General features: G+C 36.0%; 1 protein-coding gene across 7 annotated transcripts in view; it reads right to left on the bottom strand.

Annotated features, from left to right (window-relative positions):
• Window positions 1-16682, bottom strand: part of EXOC6B (exocyst complex component 6B) — a 610253-nt gene that overhangs the window by 278962 nt on the left and 314609 nt on the right. For all 7 annotated transcript variants that reach the window (XR_003524522.1, XR_003524523.1, XM_027620966.2 and 4 more), the window contains one exon: window positions 8071-8182. Coding sequence is in view for 5 of the 7 variants with exons in the window: in XM_027620966.2 (XP_027476767.1) it covers window positions 8071-8182 (112 nt within the window). In the remaining 2 variants the exon portion in view is untranslated. The remainder of the gene's footprint in view (window positions 1-8070; window positions 8183-16682) is intronic.

The following is a 16682-nucleotide window of genomic DNA, read 5'->3' as shown; positions in this document are numbered from 1 at the left end:
GATGTATAAGTCAGAAAAGTAAGAGAGTTAATTTGGAGAAATGAAGAATTTCTATTTTAAAGTCAGCATTACCTATGGGGAACACATTCAATCTATCAAAAGAAATCCTAATAATAAGGAGGAATCATGTCATGTTATCGAAATAAAAAACAGTGGCAGTCAAAGAGAAAATTGTCCTGTTTTGCAGGATATTGGCAGTTTAAAAAAAAAAAAAGGAGGCGGCTTCACTGGGTACAGTAGTAATTTCCCTTGACTTTTTAAAGATCTGTCAACACAGAAGATCACCATGAATTACATCAATTGGCTGTCAGTCACTTTTGAAATGTTTCATTGCTGAGCATAGAATAGACTATTAAAACACTCTTGGATTACATTAGATACCATGTCATTTTCAAAGGGAATAATGTCTGTTAATGAGGTCTAAGTGATCTCTACTCCTGAATGACAGCTAACCAAAATCCTTACAAGGGCATTTACAAATGTAAAGCCAGATACTGTGGGGATAATTCTGAACTTAAGGATGCAACGAAGCAATTTCAGATATCAACTTCCATCAGAGTTTTGAGCTCCTTTGATATTTTTAAACCTCACTTCCCACTCTCTTATAAAAATATATCACTGCAGCAATCCAAACTGTCCTTAACATTGTTTCAAGGACATGGTATTAGCAACAGATTAGGTATTGGTTATGCTTATATAAAGCAGAGTTCTGTGAGGACTGTCTGGAAAAAAAAAAAAGAACACTATAAAGCAAGCAATCACCTCACAACTAAATGACAGGAGTCACTTAGGTTAAAAACCATTAAGAAGCAGAAAATTTTTCTGTCTCTCATTCCCAGTAGCAGAGAAAATCTAATGAGGACAGCACAGAGTAAACTGTGGAAGTCACCTATTACCTTATCTTGTTTCCCAAAGCAGAGAATTCAGGACACTGACACTCCAAAAGGACTAACCAAAGCAAGAAAATGAGAAGTCACGCTCCCTCTCCACACCCCCAATGCTTCTCCACTGTTGGATTTGCAAGAGGAAGAACTAAATAGCAGTGTTGGTTCTCATTCACAAAAATAAGATCTCCTAGGATTTCAAGGAATTTTTTTCTCCATTTCACCCCAGCAAAGATACAAAAAGCTGGGTCAACTACTCATTTTTTACCATCTCCAAAGCAAATGCCTAAAATACTGAAGTACTTGGAACTACTGATTCCAAATTCATAGGTCTAGTACAAGGGTTATTTTTGACAAGACTTAATTATAAAATGTTTTAATGTAATAGTAGCAATATCATTGCTGTTAACAGGGGACAGTGAACATTGTTATGTGGGAGATAAATAACAGGATAGAACCATGTGGTCATCAATCTAAATAATATCCAAAAGAAAGGTTGAATGCAAAGCATTGGTTATTTATTCAGGTCTCCTGGGGCACTATTATAAATATAATAAAAAATATATATAAATATTTAACATGTTTTCACTAATAGGAAATCTTAATTTCCTTAACTTTACCCTAAGAACCTACTACCTACTTTTCTTTTTTCTTTCTTCTCTCTTTCATCAATGAAGAACTCCTATGTGCCAAAGAATGAGAATACAGTTGTACACAATTATACACAAAACAGACAAAGTCCCTGGCCTTGTGGAAATTAAATGTAACCACATACACAGAGAAACATATACCATAATGTCAAGTAATAATTAGCCCTGGAAATAGAAGTGAAATAAGCAGTTACATGGTGATGGCAGGTCTCAGGATGGTCAAGGAAGGCCTCTTTAAGGAAGTGACATTTGAGTGGAGACTTAAATAAAGTGAAGGTGTATTATGTCTATCATCTATAATAAATACTTTTAAATCCAATTTATATCTTAAGTCTATCAATTCATTCTTCATAAAGATAAAGGATGTTTTTTGATTCATCTTAAAATTTTCTTTCAAACATAAGTAATTCTCTAATATTCTGAGATTAATAAATTGGTTTATTTCCTTTCCCTTATGATATTGATGTTTTTAAATTAATGTAGTGAAAGAGCAAAGGTTTAGAACAAAAGAAATCTGGTTTCAAACCTTACTTCAAATCTTATTTTTTAAAAGAAAATTTTATCTTTCAAAACATCTCAAATCTCATTTCCAAGCTACCTACTGATTATGTGGCCTTAGGCAAAGTTACTATCTCTCATCATCTTATAATTGAGATAGTAACATCAATGTCATACCAAAGAAATAGTCAATATAGTGCCAGTTATTAAATATAAATACTAATATAAATATTAGGCATTAAGTATAGTATATACCAACTTCCTGAAAGCTATTACTGATATGGACTTACTTATTGTATCTCCAGCTAAATATGGCTTAAGAAAATATACAACCATTCTGACTAGTCTCACTTTAACTCCTATCCATTAGCCAAAGTGGGCACTTACGGCTACAAAATAACCACAGTATCGAGTACCAACCAAATCTCTTTTCCATACCCCCAGATATACTTTCCCTCTGCTTCAACCCCAACATTTGCTCTGGATCTCTACTTTCAGCTGAAGATCTATCTTTCACTGAGCAAACAGAGCATTTGGAGTCTGCCACCATAACATATGCCCAGCCACCACCATCTGCATCCACATACGATGAGCCTCATCTGTTCCCAGAGATGAACTTTACACCACCTAAAGCCAATCCCTTTGCTTGTGCATCAGATTCTAAAGTCTCTCTCCTCCTCAAGGACATTCCTCCAAAGATTTCCCCCTTTCTCCTCTGTCATCAACGTTTTGCTTTCTGCTGCATCATTCTCATCAGAAATAACATGCTGTTACTTCTCCTATTAAAAAACAAAATAAAAAACTTGTGCTTAATCCACTTCTCCTGCCAACTACCTCCTCATTTCCTTGTTTACCTTGGTAACAAAATTCCCTAAACAGTTGTCTTCTACTTGCTGTCGCCAATTCCACTCTTCCCGTTCTTTAAATTGTTTAAGTCAACACTTTATTTTAAAATGGTTTTATATTACAAAATCGTTGCAAAGAGATCCCAAATACATCACACCCAGTTCCTCCTATTCTTAACATCTTACATTACAATGGTACATTTGCCACAACTAAGGGGCCAACACTAGTATATTACTATTCACAGAGCAACACACTGTATTCAGATTTCACTAGTTTCTCCCTAACGTTCTTTACCATTTTCAGGATCCGGTCTAAAATCCCACATTATATTTAGTTGTCACGTCTCCTTAGCCTCCTCTGGTCTGTGACGGTTTCTTAGACTTTCCTTGTTTTTGATGACCCTAACAGTTTTAAGGAGTACTGGTCAGATATTTTGTAGAATGTCCTTCAATTTGGTTTTTTTTTAATTTTTTTCTCATGGTTAGAGTGTGTTTTGGGAGATCACAAATGCCTTCTCATTACATCATATCAAAGGTACAGACGATCACTATCACTTACCAATGATTAAGTTCTTCTTGATCACCTGACCAAGGTAGTGTCTGGTAGGTTTCTTCACTGTAAAGTAACTTTTTCCCTCTTTCCATACCCTGGAAAGTAAGTCTTAAACTTACTTACAACCCACATACAAGGGTGGGAGCTAAGCTCCACCTCCTTGAGAGGGTACTATCTACATAGATTATTTGAAATTCTTCTGTACAGGACCCAATCTCTTTTAAACCTACTCCATCAGGAGCCTCCTATCATCATTTTATTAAAAATGATCTTATTGAGGTCACCAACATACTCCAAGTTGCTAAGTCCCATAGTAATTCTTAATCTTCATCTTACCTAATCGATCATCAGTATTTGTCAAGCTGACTACTCCCTCCTTCTTGATATACTTTCTTCACTTGGCTTCCAAGACACCATACTCCTGTTACTGTTGTTTTTTTGTTTTGTTTTTTTCCTTCTCTAGTGGGTCCTTCCCAATCCTTTGTGAGTTCCTCTTTTCTCCTGACTCCTTAATAATGGAATACCCAAGGGTTCAGTCCTTCATCTTCTCTTCTCCATTTTTACAAATCCCCTTAGGAATACTATCTGATCAGGTGGTTATAAATATTACCTGTATTCCCCAAAATTTTATCTCCAGGTCAAACCTTTCTTTCAAACTCCAAACTCATAAATACAACTGCTTACTCAATATCGCAAAATGTATATGAGTAAACACTACAAATTAAATATGTCCAAAATCAAATTCCCAATCTCCTCCACTCTAAACCTAGCTCTACCTAAAGATTTTGCCATCATAGTGCATGGTATATACAACCATCTAGCTGCTAAAATCAAAACATCTTAGAGTTACCTTCAACTTCTTGCTTTCTCTCTCCCTTCACATCCATTCATCAGGAAAGCATGCTGACTCTACACTCCAAATCTGATCACCTGTCACCACCTCCATGGCTACCACCAACGCTGCCATTAAATCTCGCTGTATTAGTGTCATAGCTTCCTAACTGGTCTTCCTGTTTACACCCTACAGTTTATCCTCAAAACCACAGTCAATGTTATTCCTTTGAAATATGTCACATCGTTTCACTCATCAAATTCCTGCAATGGCTTCCCACTTCACTTAAAATAAAAGCCTAACACTTTACAGGGGCCTACCACAAACCCCTGACACCTCTGTGATCTAATCTCCTGCTTCTCTTCCCCCTTCTCACTCCACTCTAGCTTTACCCTAGCTTCCTTATTATTCCCTGAACTGACCAGTAACTTACTACCTTTAGACCTTTGTTCTAACCTCTGCCAAGAATGCTATTTGCCCTTCCATGATAACTCACCACCTTTTTATTAAGACCAACCTTCAACCTCCACCAGACTCCTGATTCCCTTAACCCAGGTTCTTTCTTTCTCTTCAATGTTTTCACCTCCCTCTATCATACTAGATGATTTACTATTTATTTTGCTTATTATCTATTATGTTTTCTGCCACTAGAATGTAAACAAGGACTCCTTTTGTTGTTGTTCTTGTTGTTGCTCACTTATTTATCCATAAAGTTTAGATCAGTGCCTGTTACACAGTAGGTACTCAATTAATACTATTAAGTTAATAAGCAAGTTATTTATCTTAACAGGTCATCTTGCTCTAATCTTCTAACTTCTCTTAGTTGAAAAACCATCTCTGCACTAAACCTGACAATCACTGTTCACCCGCCCAGACCTCTTTCTTAACAACACCAGGTAATATGCCTTGAGTATTTACTACATACTAGGCACTGGTGGAAGCACTTCGTATGAAGCCTCACAACATTTAATCCTCACAACAACCTTATGAAATAAATGCTCTTCTTGTCCCCATTTCACACATAAAGCCAAGTCATTTCCCCCAGCACACATCTAGTAAGGGAAGAGAACCCAGGCAGAATTGGAACCCAGGACCTCTGCTTTAGAACACACGTTCTTCACAGCTCAGCTGCCCTTCTCCCCACAGACCTGGAAGAAGCAGCCTAAGGAAAACAGCTAACCCCGCGGACTGAATAGGGATAGGCACAAACGGTCTGAGAGCGCAAGGCATTTAAGCTACAGTAAGCGAGAACTGAAAGGAAATGTTGACTTGGCTCAACGTGGGGGAGCAAAGCAGCAATGAGGAAAGCAAGAAAGCCAGGGTACAGAGAAAAAAAGCTGAAAGGATAAGAGCGTATGGACAGAAAGAAAGAAGAAATGAGATACCATGGAAATTCAAACAAGACAGGCTGAAAGAGAGACATGAGCTTATAGGAACTTTTAAGTCCTGAAAGAACTGTCTGACAACCTGAAGTAGGATTCAGTGAGTTCTGTATGCTTGTAACACTTCTATTGTTTAAATAGCTATGTGCTCGCTGACACAAGATCATCTCTAACTAGAACAATTTCCATATTACTATGGACTTCTCATAAAAATCCCTTTGTTATGGTAAAATAATTAAATTAATATGGAAGGCAATACCTTATAGTAAAAGTTAATTAAGTTTGGGAAAAAACAACCCAGACATCGGTCTCATTTTTATCATTTTATTAACTGCATAACCGTGGGCAATCTCCCTGAACTTGAATTATGCCATCTATAAAATGGGAATAATAACACATGCCCAGCTAGTTCCAAATGTGACTGTCCTAAATGAGATGGCATCTGTGATGGGCTTTGAAGAATACAAACTGTTCCACAAACGTTACCTAGCATGATGACAATTCCAGATGGGAACTCACCTGAGTTCCCTATAAATGAAGATATAATGTCTTCTTTTCCCAAAGGTGAGTAACATAGTTATTCAAAGATTTACTGGTTGGTGATAAAAATCACTGGGTCTGTATTTGTCTATACATGTGCACACCACCATAAGAGCCAAAATAAATCAATGTGTGCAGATGTTCCTTTAGCCATATACAAAGATATTGATAACAAAAGGGCATTATTGCCTAGAAAGATCCAGTGACTTAGGAAGAATAGTTAGCCTTCACTGAAATGGTGGCAAGAACTATGATATAGTCTTTGATAAGCTCCTACTACTTCTTCCTATCCTGACCTGATCTGTGCAGTGCCCTTAAAGGACAATGGAGTCAGGAAAACTGAAGAACTGTGAAGTTGGGTCTTTCTCTTAAGATGTCACAGTAAATCAATGGCACAGCCCCAGCTAAACTCAAGACACTTCTGAGGCCAAAGCTGTTTCTATCGCACTGTGTTCCTGTTAAGCTACTTGTTTAAAATGTTTGGAGAGACTGTTAAACCAAATGGCATAAGAAAACTTATATCAAGAGTTGTAATATAGAGATAGTTCACAAAATAAATAGCAAGCTTCCTGTCCTACTTGGGATTCATAAAAGGAGAACGGTACAATGTAACAAAAGCAGGAGGACTTCCGACTTTTCACTCCACTTCACTCCACTCTCCTTTTTTCTTAGCCCTCCTGATGATGAAAAGAAGTTAACCTATTCTCAGACACGTAAAAATAATACCTACTATTACTATACCAAGCAGCAGAAAGGAAGCTCGGCAAAATGAGGGAACTGTCCTTCGAATGTAACTTTCAATCGTAAAAAAGTTTGTTATAAGCAGAACTCAAACACTGTCAAAGTTCCACATTATAATATTTTAAAATCTTAACACAGGGAAAGGAACAAGCAGTCCAAAATCAGAAGTACATGTTCACCTGGCTTCCAGCTGTCTTTACCTATGACTCAGCATCATTAACCATTTGCCTACTTTCACCATTATCTTTGACAGTGTGTATCTGAAAATGTCAATTTTTCCTAGAGCAACTGACTTTCAAACTATACCACCTCTACAAGTAAAACAGATGGTCAACAGCCTTTCCCTTTCTCTGTGAAAAAAATTCCTCCAAACTCTCACTTTTGGCACTATAATTTCCATAAAATGGCAGGTTGACACTCCCATGCAATCCTGGGTTTCCAAGAGAAAGGAAACTTCACATCTTTCTCAATTTTAGGACTATACGCCAATGTGCCAGATCTTCAGTTTGCCAAGATACTGTTCTCAACATGTGTGTAATATCCCTCCTCGCTTTGTGAGATTCTGTAAGCTTCCAGAGAAATGTGACGATTGCCTCTCTCTCACATTTCCTCAATCCCAAATCCCCAGACTTACATGCTGATAAAGAGTAATTTACCATTCATATACATGAGGTATCTCAAATACAAAAGCAGAGTCTAACACTAACCATGGACTATAAGTGCCAATATCCTTGGCATCAATGATTTATGCATGTGATTTCATATTGTATGTTGTATCTGAACTGCCATTCATTTAGATAGGAACCTGATGTTGACTATATTCTCTCACCAACAATTTTGTTTTTATGTAATTGACGGCAAATACTACAAATTTATCACAACAACTTCGGAAAGGAAAACCAGTTAAGCTGGTGAAAATAATGAGAGAGAGAGAGAAAAAATGACTTTTCAAAAATGTAATAGATTTCTCCAAAGTGACCAAAGAGAAAAACAAATGATTTGTTTTGCACTTGCACCATTAGAACTCCATTAGGAAGAACGTGATGGACCATATAGAAAGTTATAATTAACTCACAAACAGGCCCCAGAGCTTAGGACGTCTGTTCACATATTGCCTTGGCTGCCTCCATTAAGAGCAGCTTTACCTCAGTAAGTCCAATATTCTTCCTTTTAATGACATTCTGCAGGGAGTTGCTCAGAGTCCTGGTTAGCAACAGGTTTGTAGATTTGCGAATCATGTCATCGACTTCAGTTGAGCTGAAAAAGAATTCTCGAGTCAGTCATCCCAGGTAGCAGGATTACTTTGCAAACAAACAAGGTGCCAGTGGTACTTCTGAGAACAATAATAATAATAATAACAATAATAATAATAACAACAATAATAATGGCAGCAGCAAATAACATTTCTTTTGTGCCAGAAATTAGATTCTAAGTACTTCAATATATTAAAATTCATTTAAACCTCACATTCATGATACTAAATACTTTTATTAGTATTTCTAATTTACAGATGAGGAAATGAAGGCACAGAGAGGTTAAGTAACTTGTTCAAGGTCACACAGTAAGTACACAGCACAAAAAGGACTTCAACACAGGCCATCTAGTTCTAAAGCCCACAGCATTTAAACACTATGCTGTACTGTCTCTCAGGGTAGATAAAGAATTCCCCAGCATGATTTCTCATCCTGAAACCATTATTTCTCCTATACTTCCAAGTTCCTTCATAGGTTGTTAATATTTATAATTTTCCAACATAGTCTCTCTATTGGCTTCCTGCACCATTAGCTGGTAAAGGCTCCTAAGAAAAGATATCTCTGCTCCTGTACTGTCATCTTTCATATAATGTATATTTAGCTCTGATTCCAAAATAAGTGTTTCAGACCAGTAGTTTAATTATGCATAAATGTCTTATAATCCTTACTATCCTCAAAGTGATCAATAAAGATATTTTCTCTTTTTTTAAGTTATTCACTCATTTTTAATCCAATGGACATTATTAAGCCCTTATCATGTGTTGTTGTTTTAAGTAAACTCTATCCCCAATATAGGGCTCAAGCTCACAGTCCCAAGATCAAGAGTTGCATACTCTACTAACTGACCAGCCAAGTGCCCCAATAATGACATTTTCTATACACGAAAACATAAAGACAATTATTCAATAGCCATCTCTATTTTTTTTAAGATTTTTATTCATTTATTTGACAGAGAGAGAGGGAATACAAGCAGAGGGAGTTTTAGAGGGAGAAGCAGGCTTCCCGCGGAGCAGGGAGCCTGACGCGGGGCTCAATCCCAGGACACTGGGATCATGACCTGAGCCGAAGGCAGATGCTTAATGACTGAGCCACTCAGGCGCCCCTCAATAGCCATCTTTATATGCAAAGCTTAAAAAAAGACAATAGTCCTGTAACCAACAGACTAAATTCTAGACCTATACATCCTTCATGAGCCCCTGAAAGCATCACCCAAGATGGCTTTCTATAAAAGATATCCTTTTAAGACAAGTATTTCTTCAATGACAAGGTTACTGTTATAGAAATACTAGATTATAAACACCAAGAAATAACTGTAAATAGAGATTTGTGAGTTCTTTTTAAATTTATTGCTTGTGGACAATGGTCACAAAATTTATCTCATTGATTTCTCTTTCTAGAAAAGAAAATAAGAGGCTTGGTATAGTCAGATTAAAAATCTTACAATTTTAAATATATAGGCAGGCTACATTATCATGCTATGTGGAAAATAGAAAAATACTAAAAAGAAACAAGACTACAGAATACAAGGACATAATCAGGAAAAAATGATACGTCAAAATATTTTCACAGGGTCTCTGCAAAGATACATTTAATTGACCAATACCCTCTAGCCTACTGCTAACCTTTCCAAAATTATTATTGAACTGAAATACTTCATTTCACAAATATATGAGGGGCTGGGAATTGTGTTGGTAGAATAATGAGACCAAAATGGTGAATGAACAAAACAGTCATGGTTCCTGCCTTCATATATTAAACTCATAATTATATCAGGTCGATTGTAATATGAGCTACAAATAAGTAAAAGTGGCTATAAAAGTGATTAACACAGGTGTCTAAAGTAATCTGGTGCTCCTGATATTAATCGCTCTCAGGACATCCAGTAGTGATTATGTATCTCTACTATGGTTTAAGAAGATCTAGCAGAAGTTCCACATTTGGATATGATGTAGAAGATCAAGAAAGACCATCATTACTTTCATAACAACAAAAAAGTTAGGTCTAATCTTAAAAGCTATATTTTCCTTCAATGTCAACAAAGTGTAATTAACACACACACACAAATGTATAACTGAACAAAACTGCACACCACACCAGGACATGCCTTTGAAAGGAGAGCAAAGGGTAGCAGTCACTTTCATACCTGAGGGCATCTGCCTAATCTGGGTACAAATGGATAAGGGATAAAAGACTAAAACAGTCAGAGGCTGAAAGGCTTTGCTGAGATGAAGAGAAATAGACCAAACCTTTAACAGTATGGGCTACTATTACAGTCTGGAATCCGGGAGAGCCTCAAAACAAAAATAAATTAACTGATGCAACAATTCTCCCCTACAAGAGTTACGCTCCATAAGAAATGGTGAGGGTAGTGTGAGAAATCAGAGAGAGATCTTGCAAATTCTGCAAGGGGTTTTGGATTCAGGGCTACTGAAATGCAATCCAAAAGAGAGAAAAAACTAACTAATGCTGAAACACAGCCCAGCTCAAATACTGTTAAGATCAGAGATAAGCTCCTGGATAAAAGCTATGGAATTTCAGAGTTGGTCTTATGCACAAAGAGACTTCTGCAATAGCATTTGAAATCAGAAGTAATTTGAACCTAACTAAACTGAGACATTCAGTTCACTCAAGTAATGATGAAATCTCAATGATCCATCAACCAGCTAGGAGTTGCAGAAGAAAAAAAGAATGAGAAAGAAGACACAGTTAAAGAAAAAGTAGCAAAATCATCTCCAAACATGATAAAATATTTCAACCCATAGATCCATGAGGTTTAGTACATCCCACACAAAATTAATATAAATAAAACAACACTCAAGAATATCACAGTCAAATTGTAAAGTCCAAAGACAAAAAGAAAATCTTAAAAACAACCATAAAAATAAGTTCAGAGGAACAATAGGAATGATAGATTATTTCTTTTCAGAAAACAATGGAAACAGACAGTGGAACACAATCTTTAAAGTGTAGGGAAAGGGAGGACTATCAACCTAGAATTCTATGACTTAGAAAATATATTTTTGAAAACAAGATGATAAAAATACTTTTAGAATAACTTTTAAATTAAAGTATTTTAGAGGGGTGCCTCGGTGGCTCAGTCAGTTAAGGGTCCAACTCTTGATTTTGCCTCAGATTGTGATCTCAGGGTCCTGGGATCCAGCCCTGTGTCAGGCTCCATGCTGGGCGTGGAGCCTACTTAAGAGTCTCTCTCTCCCTCCCTCTCTGCACCTCCCCCCATCCCACTCTCTCTCTCTAAAAAAATTTTAAAATTTTAAAAAATTAAATATTTTAGAAATATTTTTTAAAGCTAAGACAATCCAATACCAGCAGATAAAACACTAAAGGAAATGCTAAAAGAAATTTTTCATGCTGAAGGAAGATGATACCAAAGTGTTACCTAGATATGTAGAAAAGAATACGAAGGCCTGAAAATGGTACATATGTGTACCATTTGGTACATATGTGTATCAATTGTATGCAAAAATAAATAAATATAAATTTTTTTCTTGAACTTTAAAATACTATTAAATGTTCAAAGCACAAACAATAACATATTTTAGAGTTAAAAAGACGTGTATATGTGTAATATATACCAACAACATCAAAAAAAGGAGGGAGAAGGGGCGCCTGCATGGCTCAGTCAGTTAAGCATCTGCCTTCAGCTCAGGTCATGATCCCAGGATCAAGCCCCACATCAGGCTCTGGGAGTCTGCTTCTCCCTCTCCCTCTGCCATTTCCTCCACTTGTGCTCTCTGGCTCTCTCTGTCAAATAAATAAAATCCTTAAAAATATATATGTTAAAAAAAAGGAGTGAGAAGATAAATTACTTTATATTGTTGAAGATTCTTAAATTAGATGCACAATGATATAATATTATTCAGGGTAAACTATGATAAGTTAACATTGTACACTGTAATCCCCAGAGCAACCACACAAACAATTAAAAAAAAAAAGTTATATTCAAGTAAAGCCAATAGGGAAAATAAATTAATACTAAAATAACCTAATCAAGAAGAAGGAAGGAAAACAGGAAAAAATGAGCCAAGAATGAATGAGACAAATAGAAAGCAGGCTTAAGGCTGACCATATCACTAAATTCATTAAGGTAATGGAATAAACACTCCAGCTAGGCAGATTGCATAAAAAACCAATACGCAGGGGCGCCTGGGTGGTTCAGTAGTTTAAGCCTCTGCCTTTGGCTCAGGTGATGAGCTCATAGTCCTGAGATAGAGCCCCACATTTCTCCCTCTCCCTCTGCCCCTCCCCCTGTGCTCTCTCTCAATCTCTCTCAAATAAATAAATGAAAAATCTTTAAAAAAAAAACAAAAAACCAATATGCAACTATTTGTTGACTCAAAATGACACATTTTAAAATAAAGACACATGCCCAGATCTTAGGTTTAAGATACCACTCAACACTAAAAGGAAGTGGGCTCCTTGGATAAATCAATGATATCATGGTTAAGTAATGTCCCAAAATGTGACAAGAATACATCAACAAGGCATAGGAGCTAGTCTGAAATGGTTCACATGCCCTAAGTCTGGGACAGTCTGAGCATCAAAATAAATACAGTAATGAACCAAGTGAATTAAGTAAGAACCTGTGAATCTCATCTGATGATAGGTAGACGATAAACAGGTGGAGAGATAGAAGATAGGTAGCAAGGAAGCAGATGGGGAAGGACTCCTTAAAAGAGAATGCCAAGTAATACACAAGGAATTAAGAAACCATAAATTAATTAAGAACCATAAGCCAGTAATTATCCAAGTGAAAAACTGATCCAGGCAAGAATCATTAATGGATACTATAAGGGGGAGGGAGATGAAGAACATCTGATAACTAACAGAATACAAAGTATTTCAACATAATCACAAACATGACTTATAACAAAAAGAAAACGATAATGATAATTATACAGGAAGACAAAATTAATATAAATATGGCTTATAATACTACACACACACACACACACACACACACACACACAGATACAGAGCAAGAAACAACTAGGGAGGGAAGGAAGGAGGGGAAGATCCCATATATTCCTTCTATATAAAGAATTTCCATTTATTTCATGTCTGCAGAAAGACTACAGGTCCGTTGGCAATGAATTATCAGCTTCCGTTTGGCTAAAAAAAATTTACTTTGTTTCTGGAAGTTACTTTGCTGTCTATAGAATTCTCTCTTGATTTGTTCTGAGTCCTTGAAGCCTGGCACACCGTCCTCTCAGGCTTGTAATTTTTGAGAAGTCTGCTGTAATACTTTTCACTATACCTGCATGTAGCATCTTCTTTTTTCTAAGTGCCTTCTGCTCTCTGATGGGTTCCAGAACAATTTTCATTTTGTAGTTTATCTGTTTTGTTTTGTGCTTTTTTTCATTGTTAGGGAGGAAACAATACTCTTTCCAGCTTTCTATATTGTAAATAGAAGCAGAAATATCTCACAGTAATTTGCTTTAAAAAAAAAAAAAGTCCTATGCATGTACAGGATTCACATGGAAGAAAGATTAAAAGAAAAAGATTTCCCAGGTATGAAGAGTGGTTATTACTATGTGTTAAAATTTTGAGTCTTTTAAATTTTTCTTCTTTGACCTATTCTATCTCCTAAATTCTTTACAGAGATCCAATTTTATAACAATAAACTGTGTGTGTATATGTGTATGTGTGTGGGTGTGTATTCCTATTTTTTAAGTCAAGTGCAAGTGCTACAACATTATTTTACCAAAGACATGCCATTTATTATCTATCTTTAAAAAAAAAAGAATTTTCTTTCAAACAGAAAGAGTTCTGTGTCCTCAGAATTCATACATTGTTTTTCAATATTTCTAATACTATTCAGCATCTTCTATCCAAGGCAAAAGAGAAAAGTCTTATAAGGAAAAAAATATGCGTTTCATTTACAAGAATAATTATCTTTAAAGCTTCATAAAAATCTCAATACAGCAGTCTTTCAATTTTAAGAGTCTTGTGTTTAAGAGAACTAATTGTTTTATACATATTATTTCTCATATCCCAAATTATAAAAATCTGTAAAATCTTCCCAAATTGAATATTTATTTTTGTCAATGTTAAACATAACAAAGGGGGTTTTCAGGCAAAAGCTCAATATAGTCAATCAAGAAAAAGACTTCTGAACAATTTACTCACATTATCCCTTTGCCATATTACCTATCCTTCAACACAGGATAGAAAGAGTCACAATGTGATGAACTTGTAATATTTTCTATATAGTAACATACCTGACAGTACCCTAGAGACTATTCTCGGTTATTAAATCATTTGGCGGTGGTAGAGAAGGGGGGCCCCAAGGGGTAAGAAAAAGTTTTGGTTTATAAATTCCAAAGATAATCTCCTTTCCACGCAATGAGTTCCATAAAAACAACCTCATTTTCAAAGAAAAGAACAAATTAACTGTACAAGCCCTATGCTTCATTTTTTTACTTAGTAAGAATGATTATTAAACAAGTGACTCAAACTATTTTCCAATTATGTTTACTTTCAGAGTTGCCTGGCATGCCATACATTCCATTCACTCATTCTTTTTTTTTTTTTTTTTTAATTTACTGAGCTGGTGCAGGGGATGTTGTGCTGAACAAAACATTAAATGTTTCTACCTTTCAAGAGGCCTTTTCTAATCTTAATTTGTCTCAATTTTTGGCTCCTATATTGCTGCTATGTCTCTCCATCATAACACAACTATCACCAATTGTTCAGTTCCTCAGTTAGATTACACACTCCTTGAAGACAGGGAACATATTTTCAGCATCTTAACATCCTCACTACCAAGCATCATCTGACAAATAACAGCGTACCTATAATGTAAGGCAAATAAACCAGTAGATAAATAAAGGAGCCTGCAGTCTAGCGCATACAGAAACACAAAGATACAAGTACAGCAATAAAATCTAAGAAGTTTTGATAACAGCGTTCACGAAGTACAGAAAGAGCACAAAGGAGCCAGGAGATCAGCTCCATGAGGGATGGAAGTGGTCAGAAAGATTTCATTCATTAAAGGCTTAAAGTGAACCTGGAAGGATGGTTAGAAGCTAGTTACGAGCACTAACAAGGAAAAGGTAATTTCAGGTAGAGACAGTCATGAGGAAAGCCCAGTACAAAAAAGCGTATTAGGATCAGAAAACAGCAAACAGGTTGGTAGGACTGAAGCATGGAGTGACCCCGAAATTAGCCTGGGATATGAACCTGGAAAGGTACAAGGGGGACTAGCTCAAGGAGTGGGGGAGGAGGCAGATGGATAACTGTGTCAGGCTGGAGTTTGAATTTTATGCAGTAGGCCGCGAGGAATCCTTGGAAAGGTGAGCAGAGTAAAGTTAAATGATAAGATTTGATTTTAGAAGAATTACTCCAGGGAACATACAGAATAGAATGAGGAGAAAGGGCAGATGGTTGGGAAAGCAAAGTTAGACATTTCAGAATAATTAGGAGACTATTTAAGTGGCCCAACTCAATTATAACTACAATGTGAATGAAAGAAGCCACACTGGGAAGAGAGAACTTTAAAGAAAAAAGAGCTGCAAATAAAAAACACAGCAATCAATTTTGTCACCAATTAGGTTTAGAGAGGTTAATTTACAAATGAGCACTGTCTTCACTTGTTAAATGGGAATAATTAACACTTAACATTGTGACTACCATCCGAGACAATGCATGTAAAATACTAATACAGTGAATACAGTGAAGCCAAAGGGTAAGAATTGTAAACATGGCAGTAATCCTTTTGTTGAAGCTGATGCTGACCAGATTTGAATTCTGGCTTAAACACTTACTCCTGTGTGATCTTGATAAAGTTACTAAACCTCTCTCTGCTCACTTTCTTCCTCTGAAAAATGGAGTATACTTTCTAGTGCCTCATAGATTAGTACTATTTTCAGTTTTACAGATGTTTTTAATATATTTTTTAAGTGTTTACAGAAATATAGACCAATGCTTGAAACTTTGTTTTTAATAAAAATAGTTAATAGAAAATAAGGAGTTGAAATGATTCTTAGATTTCTGGCTTGGGTGAATGGTAGTATCATTCACTGAGAGGAGGGGGTTCTTCTAGAAAAGACAATAATCTTTTAGAAAAGACAATCTAAAAGATTGTTTAAAATACTGTCTTTTAGAAAAACAATCACGACTATTCCCCTTAAATTCTTTAAGATGAGCTAAGTAGTCTTCTAGGTGTTTTGCAAGGCAACTCTCCATATTTCAACACTTGCCATGGTATATTTTCATGCCTAATATCCTCAGTACATACCGACAATATCTGAGGGCAAAGAACTGTGTCTTTTACTTCTGCATTCCCAGTAGGCAGGATGTATCTGGGACATAAATAAGCTTGGTATACATTAGTCAAATAATTTAACTTAAAGGAGATGAGGATACCTTCAAGAAGTCCAGAGAATATTTGGAAAGAAGGATGTTTCCAAGGGATTATACTTGCTACTCCCCTAGTGGCCTTAAAATTTCATCAATTTTAGAAAGTAAAAATTAATATACTGTTT

Source organism: Zalophus californianus, chromosome 8, assembly GCF_009762305.2.
Source record: "Zalophus californianus isolate mZalCal1 chromosome 8, mZalCal1.pri.v2, whole genome shotgun sequence".
NCBI classification, from domain to species: domain Eukaryota; kingdom Metazoa; phylum Chordata; class Mammalia; order Carnivora; family Otariidae; genus Zalophus; species Zalophus californianus.
The sequence above is the reverse complement of the archived record's forward strand: the minus strand, read 5'-3'. Positions and strand labels throughout refer to the sequence as shown.